Genomic DNA, 19,618 nt, shown 5'->3' on the forward strand with positions numbered 1-19,618 from the left:
GACTGTTTCATCAGATTGTCCTCTTGCCTTGTCAGCTTTTCTCTGACCTAACAGAGCTCTGGTACAGTTTCTTTCTCTCTTTCCTCCTCTGGAAACTCCCACTCCTTTGTTTAATCTCTGGGACTTAGCCTTTTTGTTCTCCCGTTTCTGGTGCTCCTTGACTCTGTAGCACTTTCACTTCCACCCACATTTTTTCCAGTTTCACAGCCACCTCTGCAAACTTTTCAGAAAAGACAGAGCAGAGTGAACACTTTTGTTTTCCCATGTCAGCCATTTATTGTTTTCCGGGTTCCTCCATTTCCAGCTGCAGTGTTTCCATCTATTCTCCCAAACTTTTTTGAAAAAGAATACAGGAGGAAGAAAAAGAAAAACCAGAAAATCATCTCTGGGAGCAGAGCAAGAGATATCCCAGTGGAAGCAGCTGCAATACATTTTGTTGCTGGTGTCTCAAAAAAAAAAAAAAAAAAAAAAAAAAAAAGCCATTCCTTTGTCTCTGCTGTTTTCTCTATGACATTTGAAATCAAATTTCCCATTCTGCTAGCCATACATCTGGGCACTACTTATAGTGGGCTTATGCTAGTTCATGGGATCTTCTTTCTTCTACCCTTCTCCACTCCTTTTCTTCAACCCTTTCAAACCCCTAACACTAGATAGGAGAGGAAAAAAGGATAGGGGGGAAAGGGAGCAATGTCATTATTAGACTATTTCCTGCTTATCAGGGGTGTGGAGTTCCTGGGGGCAAGTTTGATCATTGCTGTCAGGATCTCTAACTGCTTCTGGTTTCTTTGCACAAGACTACATAACAAATGGTGACCAAGAGCAACCAGCAACCCACCACCAACAGCCTCGTGTCTTGGGACCCCAGCATTTATATATCCTCTGAAAAGTCCCCAGAATTCCAAATGTCACATAATCACAGAAACAACCTGCAGCTGAAAAAAACCATACCCCTCCTAGAACACAAGGCAAATCATAATTGGCTGCTGTGACGCAGCCCCATACTCCATATCTGGGAGAAAAATGAAAACATATTCTTATAATATTTCCATCTTTTAAAAATAAAAAACTCCAAAATTTTCACCACATATGAGTTTTCACATTGTTTATATTCACAGAATTCCCTTCTAACATAACATTTTTTTATTGTCTTAGGAAACAATGGTTCTACTTCATTATGAGTTATTCCATACATTTGAAAAGGACGATTACTTCAGAAGGCTATCCCACTTTATACTCATACTGTTACATATAAATTTTTCTCTGCAGTTGATAACTGTAAAAAGAATTTATCACATTATTCAATATCTATTCTCCCAAATGAAATTTATCTCTCCTAAAAGAATTGTGATATGGTAAAGATTTAATCACATTGTTTACATACATAGGGTTCTTTCACAAATGTGAGTTCTTTCATGCCTCTGAAGAAAAGAAGGATAAATGAAGATCTTACCACATTGTTTGCATTCATTGAGTTTTTGTATAGCATGGATTTGTTTATGGTTTTGAAATGAACTATAACGTCTGAAGATTTTACCACACTGTTGACACTGATAGGATTTTTCCTCAATATGGTTTCTTTCATGTTCTCGGAGGGAACTACGAGATTTAAAGGCCTTACCACATTGTTTACAATCATAGGGTTTTTCACTACTATGAGTTCTTTCATGCATTCGAAGTAAGGATGGATAAATGAAGCATTTACCACATTGCTTACATTCATAGGGCTTTTCCCCACTGTGAAGTTTTTTATGGACCCGAAAGGAACTGTGACCTCTAAAGGCTTTCCCACACTGTTTACATTCATAGGGTTTCACACCACTGTGAATTCTTTCATGGGTCTGGAGTAAGCAAGGATAAATAAAGGACCTGCCACATTGTTTACATTCATAGGGCTTTTCCCCAGTATGGTTTCTTTCATGGACCCGAAGGGAACTGTGAGATTTAAAGGCTTTACCACATTGTTTACAGTTATAGGGTTTTTCTGCACTGTGAGTTCTTTCATGTATTCGAAGTAAAGAAGGATAAATATAGGACTTACCACACTGTGTACATTCATATGGTTTTCCCCCAGAGTGAGTTCTATCATGTATTTGGAGTAAATATGGATAAATGAAGGACCTGTCACACTGTTTACATTCATAGAGGTTTTTCCCAGTATGAATTATTTTATGTCTTTGAAGGGAATTGTGATATCTGAAGGAGTTACCACACTGTTCACATTTATATGGTTTTTCTCCAGTATGAGTTCTATTATGTAACTGAAGGGACCTCTGGCATATGAAGGTTTTGCTACAATGTTTACATACATAAGCCTTTATGTCAGTATGAATTCTTTTATGTCTCTGAAGGGAATTGTAACTTTTGAAGGCTTCACCACACTGTTTACAGGCATAGGGTTTTTCCCCAGTGTGAGTTCTTTCATGCAGTTTAAGTAAGGAGGGGAAAATGAAGGCTTTATCACATTGTTTACATGGATAGGGCTTTTCCCCAGTGTGAGATCTCTCATGCAGTTTAAGTAAGGAGGGATAAACGAAGGCTTTGCTGCAAATCTTACATTTATAGGGTTTCTCACCAGTATGAGACTTTTGATGCATTTTAAGTAAATACCGATTAATAAAAGATTTAGCACACTGTTTACATTCATAAGGTTTTTCTCCAGTATGAGTTCTTTCATGTACTCGAAGGTCACTGAGGCGTCTGAACGCTTTCCCACACTGTTTACATCCGTAGGGTTTCACACCACTGTGAGTTCGTTCATGAATCTGGAGTAAGCAGGGATAAATAAAGGACCTGCCACACTGTTTACATTCATAGGGCTTTTTCCCAGTATGGTTTCTTTCATGGACTCGAAGGGAACTGTGAGATTTAAAGGCTTTGCCACATTGTTTACAGTTATAGGGCTTTTCTGCACTGTGAGTTTTTTCATGTGTTTGAAGTAGAGAAGGATAAATAAAGGACTTACCACATTGTTTACATTCATAGGGTTTTTCCCCAGTATGAACTTTTTTATGGCGCCAAAAGGAACTGTTAACTCTAAAGGCTTTACCACATTGTTTACATTCGTAAGGCTTTTCCCCAGTATGAACTCTTATATGTGACTGAAGTGATGCCTGACAGATGAACACTTTATTACAATAATGACATTTATAAGGCTTTTCCTCAGTATGAGCTATTTTATGTTTTTGAAGAGAACTGAAATTTCTGAAAGCTTTACCACATTGTAGGCACCCATAGGGTTTTTCATTGGAATGAGTTATTTCATGTTTTTGAAGTAAAGAAGGATACATGAAAGATTTACTACATAGCCTACATTCATAGGACTTTTTCCTTGTATTAATTCTTCCACGACTTTCACAGGAACCAAAAGAACTCTGAGCTCTACCAAATGGTTTGTGTTCATTATCGATGTCTGCATTGTCATTCATTTCATGGATGTAAAATGATTTAGCTGTAGGACAGTTTTTTACCTTCTGTTCACAGTGCTGTTCCCCAACAGGAGTTTCTTGATATCTTCCAAATGAGCTGGGAAAACCAAAGGATGTGGCACAAACGTTATAAGACCTACTCATACTGAGACTTTGTGTATATGTTGGAATACTTGTAACAGAATTCAGGTCTGTTTTCCAGGTCTGTTCACATTTATATTGCATCCCGCCACTTTCATCAAGCTCAGATTTTAGACCAGGGAAGATGTTTGTCAGATTTGGTGTCTTGGTGAAGATTTCTCCAGATTGATCACTTTCAGTACTCTCATAGAGTCTCTCAAACGTACACATTCTGTTAGGATAATGAAACACACATTAGCAATAGTGCTTTTACTAACTTTTTGATTATTAGTCAGTCTTGGATATGGACTAGTCCAAAATAAAAGAAAATTTAAACATTCTGGTACAGGTGAATGGTTTGCAATCAAGGGAACTTGTGATTTTCTGATGTGGTTCCCACAGAGTTGTCTTAAAATACATTTCTTAGAATTGCTTCCAAATGATCTAAAGATGACTAAGTTTAATCTCTGCGTATTTCCTTTTCCTTAAATTTCACAATATATTAAGATTAACTCATGGAACCTCTGCCTCTATATGGACCTTACCTTTGACTTCTCCTAGGATTTGTGTGCTCATCTTCCATGCTTTGGTCTTCCCATTTGTTTCCTAAAAAGGAATGTCAGATAAATCATGAAAAATTATTATATATTTCACAAAAACTATCATCTTATACTTTCAGTGTACATTGTAACTATGTCTGACTTATTCACCAAATTCTGTCCTTTACACAGCCACGACACAGTAGAACATGGATAACCGAAATACTTGTTCTCTAGTGAGTAAGTGAAGGAATGATGATACTCTTACCGACACAAGCAAGGTTATTGTAGATTTCCAGCATTACATCTCTGTACAGATGCTTCTGAGAAGAATTCAGCAAAGCCCACTCTTCCTCGGTGAAGTTCACAGCCACATCCTCAAAGACAACTAAATCCTAAAGCACTCCATAAATATGTGCAAGAGAAATTGTGAGATGTAAGGCACTATACACCTAAATTCAACTGACAAGAAATTGATGAATTCTGTAGTCTCCAAACATTTTATCTCGTGTACAGATAGGCTACAGATAGTGTTGAGACTCCTCTTATACCTGGGCACAGGGAGTAGGATACACTGCTGGGCTACACCAATTTTTCTCTTTAAGATGGATCTCTAGTCCTTCCATTAAAAAAAAAAAAAAAATCTATCATTCTGTCATCTATAGAGCATTGTTGCTGGTACTTAGAAATTTCTAATAAAAAAGCTTAAGCGAGCTGGGCGTGGTGGCACACGCCTTTAATCCCAGCACTCAGGAGGCAGAGGCAGGCAGATTTCTGAGTTCGAGGCCAGCCTGGTCTACAAAGTGAGTTCCAGGACAGCCAGGGCTATACAGAGAAACCCTGTCTCAAAAAAAAACCAAAAACAAACAAACAAACAAACAAAAAAGCTTAAGCTTTGAAGTCATAAGGGAATAATAAGTTCTAACACAGATTTCATGCACATAAACTAGAAGATTAATTCACTCAGCCTAAATGATTTATGCAAGTGTAGCATTTTCTGAATTCCTGTTATCCTTCTCAGTCTAACACAAACTATAGTATTTAGAAGGTCTGCCTCCTTGTGATTCCATGTTCTGCTTCCTCCCTTAGTGTGTCCAGGAGCCATTATACACCAGGCTGGAAGGATACAGAAGAGCTGAGAATGGGTAGTCTACAGAATCTTGGTCCTCCTCTGAGGATTTTAATATTACAGCTCTCTTATCATTTCTCAGATGATATTCGATGTAATGGCTTGTGTGCATACCCTTTATTCAGGGTAAATCAAGGCTATTATAAATCTTAGGGTGAAGTTTTATTGTGACTTAAGGTTCTGGCAATACCTCATTTGCATGAAGAGACATTCCATAAATCCAATTCCATAAATCTGGTGCTTTAAAACCAGATACACTAAATCTAATAGAAGAGAAAGTGGGGCAAATCCTTGAACACATGGACCCAGAGGAAATTTCATGAACAGAACAACAATGGCTTATGCTCTAAGACGAAGAATCAACAAATGGAACCTCATAAAATTACAAAGCTTCTTCTACAAAGTAAGGCAAAGGATACTGTCAATAGGACAAAACAGCAAGCAACATATTGGGAAAAGATATTTACCAATCCTACATCCGATAGAGAGCTAATATCCAATATATACAAAGAACTCAAAAAGTTAGATTCCAGAGACCAAATAACCCTATTAAAAAATGAGGAACAGAGCTAAACAGAGAATTCTCAACTGAGGAGCCACGTATGGCAGAGGAGCACCTAAAAAAATGTTCAACACCCTTAGTCATCAGGGAAATGCAAATCAAAGCATCCCTGAGATTCCACCTCACACCAGAGTGGCTAAGATCAAAAACTCAGGTGACAGCAGATGCTGGTGAGGATGTGGAGAAAGAGGAACACTCCTCCATTGCTGGTGGGATTATAAGCTGGTACAACCATTCTAGAAATCAGTCTGGCAGTTCCTCAGAAAATTGGACATAGTACTACTACCTAAGGGCACAGCTATACCACTCCTGGGCATATACCCAGAAGATGCTCCAACATGTAATAAGGACACATGCTCTACTATGTTCATACCAGCCATATTTATAATAGCCAAAAACTGGAAACAACCCAGATGTCCCTCAACAGAGGAATGGATACAGAAAATGTGGTACATTTACACAATGGAATATTACTCAACTATTAAAAACAATGACTTCATGAAATTCACAGGCAAATTGATGGAACTTGAAATTATCATCCTGAGTGAGGTAACTCAGTCACAAAAGAACAGACATGGTATACACTCACTGATAAATGGATATTAGCCATCCGATATTCAGTTGCTATTGTGGATGCTGGGAAGTGCTTGTTGAAGGGAGTCTGATAGGGCTGTCTCCTGAGAGGTTCTGCCAGAGCCTGACAAATACATAGGTGGATGTGTGCAGCCAACCGTTGGGCTGAGCTCAGGGTCCCAGATGGAGGAGTTGGAGAAGGGACTGAAGGAGCTGAGGGGGTCTGCAGCCCCATGGAAGGTGCAACAGTGTCAACTGGCTAGATACACCCCCACTCCCGAGCTCCCAGGGACTGGACCACCAACCAAATAGTACACATGGAGGAACCCATGGCTCCAGCCTCATATGTGGCAGAGCATGGTTTTGTTGGACATCAGTGGAAGGAGAGGGCCTTGGGCCTGAGGCTGTTTGAAGCCCCAGTGTAGGGGAACCCCAGAATGGGAAGACAGGAATGGGGTGGGGCTCCCTCACAGAGGCAGTAGGGGAGCGGTGATGGGATGGGGTTTCTGAAGGGGAAACCTGGGAATGAGAAAACATTTCAAATGTAAATAAAGAATATATCCAATTATATATACATACATATGTATAAATATGTGTTTGTGTGTGTGTGTATACACATATATATGTATGTATATATAAATTAAAAAAAAAATCCCAGGTGCTTGCTAAGCTGATTCTTATCTGGAGGGAGGAAGCTGAATCTGTAATTTTGCCAAGGACTCTGTGACATTCCTTAGGTTGGGGTCCTGAGGCAGGGAAGAGGAAGTCTAACTGGACTCCCTCATAGAAACTTTTACATGTCACATCTTCTTAAATGGAATTTGAGTATACCCTATATGACCACACCCAGAAAAAATATTTAGAAGCCCCAAAACAGTTTATTTTAGGCCCAATCATAATGGAATGATGTTTGAATTTCCATTGAGAAATGTCAAATCAGAATAAAATAACTAAAAAGATTCTATATACTTTTACGAATTTGAGGCCACATATATACGACAATAGGCTCCTATATAAAACTGGGTTTCACTTTTGTGAGCTAGAAATCTACTCTTCTTTGTCTAGTACCCCAGCCTAAGCACTGTCTGTAATCCCTTAGGGCTAAACAGGAGGACTGCCCTAATCTAGGACTGCTCTTTGAAGGGACAGTGAACTCTTAGGATCCAGAATGGGTCTCATGCCATCCATTCCTTCTCCCTCACCCTGTGACACCATCATAGCAATGAAGCCTAAACTTGATACCAACACTCAAAAAGAAAGAACATAGTTCTACTGTATACATGCCTGAAGCATTACACATTAAACACCATGCTGAAAGTAAATCTCCTTTGTTGGTCTAGAGTCCTAGTTTCCTCCTATCTAGGCTTTCATGGAAAGCTTTAACAGAAATAATTTGTTTTCTTAATAAAGCCTCTTCACTAGCCCATCTTCCTTAAATCCAGCCCTTAATGATACTCTTGAAAATCCTTTTTTACGACATTTTCAAGCACAAACTCAAACATCCTTAACTGAGTCTGCTACTACCAATTCTGCTACTACCCTCCCCTTTCACCTCTCTTCCTCTGTCCTTCCTTTTTACATGTAAAACTGTTTCCAACCTCTTCCCTACCTACCTAGATGCATTCCTCCTACCACATTCATTCAGGAAATTCACACAGGTTAGACAGAACTATTAAAAGTCACTCTGTCTTCATTCTTTCCCTTTACATCATGACTATTGGGCACTCCCACATGGTAGAAGGGAATAATGGTTTCCTGCAAGTTGTCCTATGACCTGTACATGGACATTGTAACATGTACAAACCTATCAAACCACACATAATTTAAAATTTAAAAAAAATCAAATCAAATATCCTTACACAATAAAAAGACACACTAATTTTATACTTAGATGCTTAGCAACAGTAATAAACTAAAGGTCCTTGTTCTCCAGAATTAAAACATTCTAAGAGCAGAAAACTGAACGAGTAATAAAAATACCACTGTTCATAGCATGCAATAATCTCAGCTCTGAATGTAGGTGTTTCAGGCAAAATTACCATTTTGTAGTAAGATGGTATATATAATATAAACAGCCTGTGGCTCATGACCAAGGTTGCTCAGAAAATAGCTTAGATTTATCACATTTGATTCTGAATTTATGGTCACTGCATATTCAGGACACGGTTTACTGTTATCCAATATGACACTACCTTCACTCAGACTGTTTACGTGACCTCATATGGAGTTATAACCTAATTTAAGATGTTGACTACGATATTAGGACTGTAAACTCTACAATTATGTTTCTATATAAGCCTAGAAAGTCAGGATCCTTAGCTCTTAGTAATAGCTGGCATTACAGATTTCTGGTGGGCCAAAATATCAGGTGTCTTCATACCTCGACAGCAACCAATGTTATACCACCCAGGCCAGGTGTGTCTTGAGACCCTTCTCTTGACATGTGTGCTATCTTTGTCAACTTAATACAGGAAAGTCATCTAAGAAGAGAAAATCAAAGGAGAAAATGTCACCATCAGATTGGTCTGTAGACAACTCTGTGGGGGCATTTTACTGATTAATTATTGGCATTTGAGGGTTCAGTTCATTTGTGAATAGTACCAGTCCTGGGCAGATACTTCTGAGTTCTATAAGAAAGCAGGCTGAGTAAGGATGGAAAGCAAGCTAATAAGCAGTGTTCCTCTCTGGTCTCTGCTTCAGATCCTGCTTCTAGATTCTAGCCTTGGTCTTGCAAAGATCATATGCCTCAGTACAGGGGACTGCCAGGGCCAGGAAGCAGGAGTGGGTGGGATGGGGAGCAGGGTGGTAGGAGGGTATAGGGGACTTTTGGGATAGCATTTGAAATGTAAATGAAGAAAATATCTAATAAAAAATAAAAATAAAAAAGTAAAAAAAAAACTTAAAAGTCAAGGGTCTTACTATGTACAACTGAGTGTTGGAACTCACTACGTGCCAGGCTGGTCTCAAACTCACAGAGTTCTACCTATGTTTACCCCCTGAGTGCTGATGCTAAAGATGTGAGCCACCACATCCATCAAGTTGTGCATTCTTAAAGATTTTTTATTTGGGGGGGGGGGGGGAGAAAAGTCTTACAACAGACAGTAGCAGGTTTACACAGAACGTAACTTATGCTTTGGGATAAGGTGAAGGAACAGGATTTTAGGTTACATGACCAGGGTCACAGAAGTGCTTTAAGTCGGAGAGGCAGAGCTTAGTAAATGTGTGAGTAGAGTAAAACTGCCTTGATATCCAGGCATCAGAGGACTGGGTATTGCCCACCCTGTTCATAGTTCTATCTGCTAGGGCCCAGTTACCTTAGATGGTATAGACCTGACTTTTCTTTCCTTTTCTTTTCTCCTCTTTTCTTTTCTTTTCCTCCCCCCAAACCAGGATTCCTCTGTGTAACAGCCCTGGGTGTCTTGGAATTACTTTGTAGAGCAGCTGACCTTGAATTCACAGATATCTGTCTGCCTTTGCATCTTGAGTCCTAGGAGTAAAGGTGTGTACCACCACATTTGGTAGTTGGGCTTTCTAATATTTCCAGCCTTCTTAGTTATTGAAAGAAAAGAAAAGAAAAGAAAAGAAAAGAAAAGAAAAGAAAAGAAAAGAAAAGGAAAGGAAAGAAAAGAAGAGGAAAGGAAAAGCAAAAGCAAAAGGAAAAGGAAAAGGAAAAGCAAAAGGAAAAGGAAAAGGAAAAGGAAAAGGAAAAGAAAAAGAAAAGAAAAGAAAAGAAAAGAAAAGAAAAGAAAAGAGAAGCCGGGCGTGGTGGCGCACACCTTTAATCCCAGCACTCGGGAGGCAGAGGCAGGTGGATTTCTGAGTTCGAGGCCAGCCTGGTCTACAAAGTGAGTGCCAGAACAGCCAGGGCTACACAGAGAAACCCTGTCTCGAAAAACCAAAAAAAAAAAAAAAGAAAAAGAAAAGAGAAAAGAGAAAAGAGAAAAAAGAGAAAAGGAAAAGAAAAGAAAAGAAAAGAAAAGAAAAGAAAAGAAAAGAAAAGAAAAGAAAAGAAAAGAGGGAGGGAGGGAGGGAGAGAGAGAGAGAGAGAGAGAGAGAGAGAAATGGGGGCAGAGCTGTGGTATTAATGGGCAATGAAATCAATTTGGCTTCTTACTGAACTGGGGTGGGGCTGAATTGGGATGGGACTCCCTGTCCTATGATAGATCATCAAGTTGGTGGCCCTGGGGTTAGAGGCTATCTGTAATTAAACTTCAAGAGGGTACTGTTTATTGTAAAACCATTTGGAGTTGGATTTGTTGAATTCTGTTTTGTTGGGGTATTTTCTCAACAGAAATTTTACTTTTACTAATTCCTATAAGTTGTCAAAGACAAACTGATGAAGTCTTTTGATTCAGAAATTTCATTTTGGAGAATCTGAAGGATGACTAACTACGTAAGGGTGGATCTGTGGCTGGGAAGAATACTGTAGATAAACAGTGTCAGCCACTCTTCATTCCTGATACAGACAAAATCTGGACAGGTTGAGGATAAGTCTCAGCATCAGTCTTGCAGGAAAGAAATGGAGAGAAGGGAGGAAAATTAGAAGTCTTACAGAGTAAAGGAAGACAACAGAAAGAAGAACAGTAGTTCTTCACCCTTACATAGGGCCAGAGAGGCTCCTTAGCTTGTAGGGCAATCAGTTAATTACCACAAGCACAAGAGGATCAGAGAGTGAAAGGGAAATAGGCAGCAAAGGAAGAAGGCCTGGACATAAATGATTCCAGAACTCTTGCAACTGTGATATGGAAATCAAGAGAAGTAGATATTTAGATAGGTGAAACGGGTACCTATTAGGGAGTCTTGGGACATCAAATACACCTCGGAAAGAGAGAAAAGGAAACAAGTCTCTTTGTGATTTAAGTTCTTTTTGAGGTGTTGGTCAAAGCCACAATAGAAACTGAAGCTGACTGCAGCACCATCCTCAGCCCCAGCATGTTGAGTTGGCTGAAAAGTGCACTATCCCCTGAGTTCCATTGTTCTGCCCAAGGCTGCCCATCTGAGACCAGCTACACCAAGAACATCTGGGTCCCCTAACAATTGAAGCAGGGTTATCTCTGTTGTCTGCCACTGGATCCCTTCCCCCTTTCTGGATTACGTAGCTGAACCTCAGTGGGAGATGTCCTAGTCCTGCTGGGCCTACATGTCCCAGAGTGGTGTAGTATCCAAGAAGGGGTGCTCATTCTCTGAGGGAAAAGGGAATAGGTAATCATGGGAGGGATGGAGGGTGCTGAGATCAAAATAATCAAATACAGAGCTAAAATCAATGATTTAGAAACAAAAAGAACAATGCAGAGATGGTTCTTTAAGAAATCAACAAGATAGACAAACCCTTAGCCAAACTAACTAAAAGGCAGACAGTCTCCAATTCACAAAATCAGAAATGAAAAGGGAGACATAACATCAGACACTGAGGAAATCCAAAGAATCATTCAGTCTTACTTTGAAAACCTATACTCGCCGGGCGTGGTGGCACACGCCTTTAATCCCAGCACTCGGGAGGCAGAGGCAGGCGGATTTCTGAGTTCGAGGCCAGCCTGGTCTACAAAGTGAGTTCCAGGACAGCCAGGGCTACACAGAGAAACCCTGTCTCGAAAAACCAAAAAAAAAAAAAGAAAGAAAACCTATACTCCACAAACTTGGTAAATCTGAATGAAATGGGTGATTTTCTAGATAGATATCATAAAAGGAAGACAGGTCTTTGGTCAGGAGAATAAGAGTACCTGCATTTCCCTTTTAGAACCACCAAACAAGTTCTCAAGGAAAATCTAAAAGAAATGGATGGTTTTCTAGACAGATAACACCAATGTTAAATCAAGATCATATAAGCTATCTAAACAGTCCCATTACTCCTAAGAAAATAGAAGTAGATATTAAAAGTCTCCCAACCAAAAAAAGTCTAGGGGCAGATAGTTTTAGTGCAGAATTCTACCAGACTTTCGATAGAGAGCTAATACCAATACTCCTCAAACTATTCCATAAAATAGAAAGAAAAGGAACATTTTTTGTCAAACTCATTCTATGAGGCCACAGTCACCCTGATAAACAACATAAAAATCAACAAAGAAAGATAATTTTAGATCAATTTCTACTATAAACACAGATGGAAATGTACTCAATAATGGCAAACTGACACTAAGAACACCTAAAAAACATCATCCACCATAATCAAGTAGGCTTCATTCCAGGGATACAGGTATAGTTTAATATATGAAAATCCATCAACGTAACCCACTATATAAAGAAAGTGAAAGAAAAAAGTTACATGACTATCTCATTAGATGTTGAAAAAGCCTTTGACAAAATCTAAAACACCTACATCTAAAACTCTTGGAGAAACATATAAAAAAGGACACATGCTCCACTTTGTTCATAACAGCATTATTTATAATAGCCAGAAGCTGTAAAGACCCCAAATGTCCCTCAAGAGAGGAATGGATACCAAAAATGTGATACATTTTGTCTTAGTCAGGGTTTCTATTCCTGGACAAAACATCATGACCAAGAAGCAAGTTGGGGAGGAAAGGGTTTATTCAGCTTACACTTCCACACTGCTGTTATCACCAAAGGATGCAGGACTGGAACTCAAGCAGGTCAGGAAGCAGGAGCTGATGCAGAGGTCATGGAGGGATATTACTTACTGGCTTGCCTCCCCTGGCTTGCTCAGGCTGCTCTCTTATAGAACCAAGACTACCAGCCCAGGGACGGCACCACCCACAAGGGGACCTCCCCCCTTGATCACTAATTGAGAAAATGCCTTACAGCTGGACCTTGTGGAGGCATTTCCCCAACTGAAGCTCCTTTCTCTGTGATAACTCCAGCCTGTGTCAAGTAGACACAAAACCAGCCAGTACACATTTACACAATGGAATACTACTCAGCTATTAAAAACAATGATTCATGAAATTCTTAGCCAAATGGATGGAACTAGAAAATATCATCCTGAATGAGGTAACCCAGTCACAAAAGAACACACATGGTATGCACTCACTGATAAGTGGATATTAGCCCAGAAGCTCGGAATACCCAAGATACAATTCACAGATCACATGAAGCTCAAGAAGAAGGAAGACCAAAGTATGGATACTTCAATCCTTCTTAGAAGGGGGAACAAAATACTCATGTGAGGAGATGCCGAGATAAAGTGTGAAGCAGAGACTGAAGGAAAGGCCATACAGAGACTGCACCATCTGGGGATCAATCCCATATACAGTCACCAAACCCAGACACTATTGTGGATGCCAACAAATGCTTACTGACAGGAGCCTGATATAGCTGTTTCCTGAGAGGCTCTGCCAGTGCCTGACAAATACAAAGGTGGATGTTCTCAGCCAACCATTGGACTGAACACAAGGTCCCCAATTGAGGAGCTAGAGAAAGGACTGAAGGAGCTAAAGGAGCTTGCAGCTCCATAGAAGAAACAACAGTATGAACCAACCAGTATCCCCAGAGCTCCCAGGGACTAAACCACCAACCAAAGAGTACACAAGGAGGGACTCAAAGCTCCAGCTGCATATGTAGCACAGGATGGCCTTGTTGGACATCAATGGGAGAAGAAGCCCTTGGTCCTGTGAAGACTCTATGCCCCAGTGTAGGGGAATGCCAGGGCCAGGAAGCGGGAGTAGGTGGGTTGGTGAACAGAGGGAAGGGGGATAGGTTGGGGATTTTTCAGAACAGAAACCAGGAAAGAGGATAACATTTGAAATATAAAAAAAGAAAATATCGAATAATTTAAAAGTAAAAAAATAAAGAGATCAGGGATACAAAGTGCATACCTAAACATAACGAAAGCAATTTATCAAACCAATAGCCAACATCAAATTAAATGAAGAGAAACTGAGAGCAATTCGCCTTAGATGAGGGACAAGACAAGGCTGTCCACTCTCTCCCTATCCAATCAACATAGAACTAGAAGTTATACCTAGAGCAATAAAACAAGTAAAGGAGATAAGGGTTACAAACTGGAAAGGAAGAAGAGAAAATATCGCTTTTTGCAGATGATATGATAGTATATAAGTGATCCCAAAATTTCTACCAGAGAAGTCCTTCAGGTGATAAACACATTTAGCAAAGTGGTTCAATACAAAATTAACTCAAAATCAGTAGCCCTTCTTTATACAAATGAGAAAAGAAATTATGGAAATAACACCCTTTACAAGAGCCACAAATAATATAAAATACCTTGGTGTAACTCTAACCAAGCAAGTGAAAGATCTATATGAGAAGAACTTCAAGTCTCTGAAGAAATGAAGGAAGACATCCAAAGATGGAAAGATCTCCCAAGTTCATGGATCTGTAGAATTAACATAGTAAAAATAGCCATCTTACCAAAAGCAATCTACATATTCTATGCAATTCCCATCAAAATTCCAATACAATTTTTTACAGACCTTAAAAATGTAACTCTCAGGGCTGAAGAGATGGCTCAGCGGTTAAGAGCACTGACAGCTCTTCCGAAGGTCCTGAGTTCAAATCCCAGCAACCACATGGTGGCTTACAACCATCCTTAATATCATCTGACACCCTCTCCTGGTGTGTCTGAAGACAGCTACAATGTACTTACATATAAACATAAAAAATAAATTTAAAAAAAATGCAATTCTCAACTTCATATGGAAAAACAAAAACTCCAGGATAACTAAAACAATCCTGTACAATAAGAGAATTTCTGAAGGTATCACCATCCCTGATTTCAAACTACACTACAGAGCAATACTAATTAAAATGCATGGTATTCACATAAACACAGACAGGCTGATTGATATAATAGAATTGAAGACTCAAAAATAAACCTATATACTTATGAACTATGAATGCTTGATATTTGACAAAGGAGCCAAAACCTTACATTGGAAAAATGAAAGCATCTTCAACAAATGGTGCTGATTTAGCTAGATGTCTTCTTGTAAAAGAATGCAAATAGACCCAAGTGGTGATTTGAATATGCTTAGCTCATGGTGAGTGGCACTATTAGGATTGTGGCCTTATTGAAAGAAGTGTGCCCTTATACAGGAAGTGTTTCACTGTGGGAATGGGGTCTGAGGTCTCTATCCCCAAGTTCCACACAGTTGGAGAGAGAGTCTCCTCCAGGCTGCCTACAGAAGAGAGTCCTCACTGGCTGCCTTTAAATCAAGATGAACTCCAGGCTCCTCCTGCATCATGTCTACCTGCATACTACCATGCTTCCTACCATGATGATAATGGATGGAACTTCAGAAACTGTAAGTCAGCCCCAATTATTAACTCCTTTTATGACAGTTGCCTTGGTCATGATGTCGCTTCGTAGCAATGGAAACACCAATTAAGACAATGCATAGCTATCATCCTGCAAAAAACTCAACTCCAAGTGGATCAAAGACTTCAATATAAAATCAAACACACTAAAAATCTAATAGAAGAGAAAGTGGGGAACTGCCTTGAACACAGTAGACAAATTCCTGAACAGAGCACTAATAGCTCAGGTACTAAGATCAACAATTAATAAATGGGGCCTCATGAAACTGGAAAGTTTTTATAAGGCTAAAGATACCATCAAAAGGACAAAATAGAACCCTACATTATGGGAAAATATCTTCACTAATCCTACATCCAATAGAGGCCTAATATTCAAAATATATAAAGAACTCAAGAAATTAGATACCACCCAATTAAAATTGAGGTACAGAACTCAATAGAGAATTCTCAACAGAGGAATCTTGAATGGCCATGAAGCACTTAAACAAATGTTCAATGTCCTTAGTTATCAAAAAAATGCAAATCAAAAAGACTCTGAGATGCAGTCAGAATGGCTAAGATCAAAAACTGAAGTGACAGCACCTGTTGATGTGGATGTGTAGCAAGGAGAACATGCCTTCATTGCTGGTTGGAGTGCAGACTTGTACTACCACTGGAAATCAATTTGGTGATTTCTCAGAAAACTGGGAATAGTTCTACCTCAAGACCTGGCTATCCTACTCCTGGGCATAAACCCAAAAGATGCTCCATTATACCACAAGGATCCTTGCTTAACTATGTTCATAACAGCTTTATTTGTAATAGTCAGAAACTGGAAACAATCTAGATGCCCTTCAACTGAAGATTGGATTTTAAAAATGTAGTACATCTACTCTTTAGCTACTAAAAGCAAGAGCATCATGAAAACTGCAGGCAATGGATGAAACTTGAAAAATATTATTCTGAGTGAGGTAACCCAGACCCAGAAAGACATGTACTCACTTATAATTAATTGGACATTAACTGTAAAGTACAGGATACCTATGCTACAATCCACAAAACCAAAGAAATTAACAGGGCATGCCCAAGGAGGAATGCATGAAGAGGAAACAAAATAGTCACTGGAGGTGGATAAAAAAGAAGGAACTGGGTGGGAAAGGAGGTGAAGTGAGCAGTGGGGATGGGGATCAGGTATGGCTGGAAGTAGGCAGGGGAGTGCTGGGCAAAGAAATGGAAATGGATCTAAGACATCTCTGGGACTAACTTATAGACATGGATGGAGGAGGCCAAAGAGAGTCTATGGGGGTGACCCTAGCTGAGGTTCTTTTCTACGAGTGAAGAATATGAAGATTAAAGTGGTCACCTAGTGTAGCCAGGCAGGACTTCTGGTGGAGGGAGGTGGACATCATCCCATCCACAAAATCGTCAACCCAGTTTATCCTGCCTACAAAAGATGCAGGGATAAAGATGGAGCAGAGTCTGAGGGAACCAATGACTACCCCAACTTGAGACCCACCCCAAATGGGACACAACCAAATCCTGACACTATTAGTGAATACTCGGCTATGCTTGTAGACAGGAGCCACATGCAGATTTAAACAGATGCAGACACCCAGAGCCAAACATCAGGAGGAGCTTGGAAGAGTAGGGGATAGGATTGAGCAAGAAAGAAGGATCAAGATGTCACAAGAAGACCTACAGAACCAACAAACCTGGGACCATGGGGGCCCACAGAGACTGAACTACCAACCAAAAAGCATGTAGGGGCTGGACCTATATCCCCTACACATTTGGAGCAGATGAGCAGCTTGGTCTTGATCTGGGTTCCCTAACAGTTAGAGTGGGGGCTGTCTTTTACTTAGTTGCCTGCCACTAGATCTCCTTCCCCTAACTGAACTGCCTGGTTGGGCCTCAGTGGGAAAGGACATGCTTAGTTCTGCTGGGACTAGATGCCCCAGGAAGGGAGGAGGCAATGAGGGGAGGGATTTGTAAAGATGGAATTGGGAGGAGACGAAGAGGGAGGTTTTGATCAGAATGTAAATTGAATGAATGAATGAATGAATGAATGAATGAAAAAATAATTTTTTGGTTGTGAGTCACAAGAATATGAGGAACTGTATTAAAGGCTGGCATTAGAGAGGTTAAAAGGAACTGCCACAGAGGGTGTTGGGGACTCAAGCTAGGATCTCAGACTCTCCTGTAGTTCCATTCAGCCCCACCTAGAGAAAACTGTGTAGGACAGAAAAGCTCAGTACTAGGGCTTACGGAGTCAGACAGATGAGAATATGAAGGACACCTCTCTCCAGAGACCTTAACACTTGTCTTTCAGTGTCCCCTGAAGTACACGGAGGGCTGGAGGGATGGCTCAGCAGTTCAGTGTGCTATTTTGGAACACCTGAGTTTGGTTCCCAGCACTCACTTCAGTGGCTGATGACAGCATTTAACATTACCTTCAAGGCCTCCGACATCCTCTTCAGGCCTCTGTGGGGAATCACACACATGTAGCATTTATACTGAGAGACACATACATATACAAAACATAAATAATCCTTAAACTAATAATTAGGGTTCTGAAGAGACGGCTTAGTGGTTTAAACCACTCCTTGCTCTTAAAGAGAACCCAAGTTTAATTTCTAGCACATACATGGCACCTGAAAAGCATCTAAAACTTCTGTTCTTGGAGATCCAAATCCTGTTCTGGCCTGCACATGCATGTGGTATATACACACATGCAAGCACATACTCATACACATAAAATAAAAATAAACCTTCAAAAAAGTTAAAAATAGGAGAGGGCCTGGAAAGACCTGGTAAAGGTAACTATCTCCAAGACTGCTGCCCTGAATTCAAGCCCTGGGCCAGCACAGGGGAAGAACCTATTCTCACGAATTATCCTCTGACTTCCACAGGCACACTGGCACACTTGCCAGCCCGCAATAAATAAATATGGATTTAAAACATGGGGAGTGCTGCCCCAAAAGACTGTAAAAGAAAAAAAAAGAATATGTTTCTTTTTTTTTCTTTTTTTATTAGATATTTTCTCCATTTACATTTCAAATGCTATCCCGAAAGCCCCCTATACCCTCCCTCCCCCCCGGGGGGGGGGGTGTACCTAAATCTAAATACAGCCTGCACCACGCATTCAGAACGTCTAGAACATAACACAGAAAACCTAGAGGGTCTTAAGTTTAGCAGTGTGCTGCTCTCGGGTGAAACGCCAACAACACTACCAGTGCTCACAAACAGGGAACTGACGTCACCAACATCGAGGCACTCCTCTTGCTGGACAGAGCTTATCAAGTCCCCCAAGGCCCGCAAGGGCGTGGGGGTGGGGAGTAACTCTAAACCCGCGGGGAGGGGGAATCCTGGTCCCAGTACTGAAAGCCCCGCCCCAACCCCAGTGAGGATGCACCACATCGGATCCACCCCATCTGGGGACAAGGGTCCCTTGCTCACCATAGCGCGGTTGCAGGCTCATTTGCTCTCTTCACATAATTTGCCTCATAATTGCCACAGCGGTGCAGTCCGTACAGAGCAACGTCTCCAACGCGACTACCTCAGTCTTAGAGCTTGGAAGGTGGCATGGCGGCCAAGAAATCCCGCCTCCCGCTGGCACTCGATTGGACTGTCTACTTGGAAGCTCTGATTGGCTAGCAATGTTTGAGTGATAGCATCCTTAAGCTGCACATGACTGAAGGGATCAGTACTGCTAGTCACTTCCAGCCCTGCCTTCAGCCCTATGTGCGGACCTGAATGAGCTCCAGTAAGATCTACTTTTACACAGAACGTGTTTCTTCCTCCCAGAACTGGATCGGCTGTCTTCTTGGACTTAGTAGGCACCCCTTGCTTCAGAGCACAGGGTCGCTCATGTGCACTGCTCACTACACAATTCTGCTTAAATGCAAATCTCCCTGGATCTGGAACAGGTCTGCACCCTTTAGCGAACACACAACTGGTAAGGAGTGTGGCTCTCCCTACGCCTTTAGCTCTCCTTTCCATCAAAGGGAACGTTTGTCACTCACGCCTCTTTAGCCAATCAGAGCATCGGGACATGCAGTTC

At 40.6% G+C, this 19,618-nt stretch overlaps 1 protein-coding gene across 8 annotated transcripts; it reads right to left on the minus strand.

Moving 5' to 3' along the window:
- Positions 1-484: 484 nt before the first annotated feature.
- Positions 485-19,164, minus strand: LOC110297179 (uncharacterized). Of its 8 annotated transcripts, XM_021165918.3 has the most exons (6): positions 19,015-19,164; positions 18,009-18,039; positions 8,729-8,828; positions 4,353-4,479; positions 4,091-4,151; positions 485-3,777 (listed from the first exon to the last, which is right to left on the minus strand). In XM_021165918.3, the coding sequence occupies exons 3-6, from the start codon at positions 8,789-8,791 to the stop codon at positions 1,374-1,376; spliced, it is 2,655 nt and encodes an 884-aa protein (XP_021021577.1). In that variant the 5' UTR covers positions 8,792-8,828; positions 18,009-18,039; positions 19,015-19,164; the 3' UTR covers positions 485-1,373. The 8 variants fall into 8 exon arrangements, with proteins under 8 accessions (XP_021021577.1, XP_021021578.1, XP_085697956.1 ...); XM_021165919.3 differs by lacking the exon at positions 18,009-18,039; XM_085841830.1 differs by lacking the exon at positions 8,729-8,828.
- Between the last annotated feature and the right edge of the window lie 454 nt (positions 19,165-19,618).

The sequence above is a fragment of the Mus caroli genome, unplaced genomic scaffold (assembly GCF_978045245.1).
Source record: "Mus caroli unplaced genomic scaffold, Mus_caroli_1 scaffold_8, whole genome shotgun sequence".
Lineage (NCBI taxonomy): Eukaryota > Metazoa > Chordata > Mammalia > Rodentia > Muridae > Mus > Mus caroli.

Excerpts from the sequence above, each read along its gene's own strand:
- LOC110297179 (XM_021165919.3), bottom strand. The coding sequence starts at position 8,791 with ATGTCAAGAGAAGGGTCTCAAGACACACCTGGCCTGGGTGGTATAACA. Across the intron at positions 4,152-4,352 it reads CAATAACCTTGCTTGTGTCG|GAAACAAATGGGAAGACCAA; the intron begins GTAAGAGTATCA and ends ATTCCTTTTTAG. Across the intron at positions 3,778-4,090 it reads AATCCTAGGAGAAGTCAAAG|AATGTGTACGTTTGAGAGAC; the intron begins GTAAGGTCCATA and ends TTATCCTAACAG.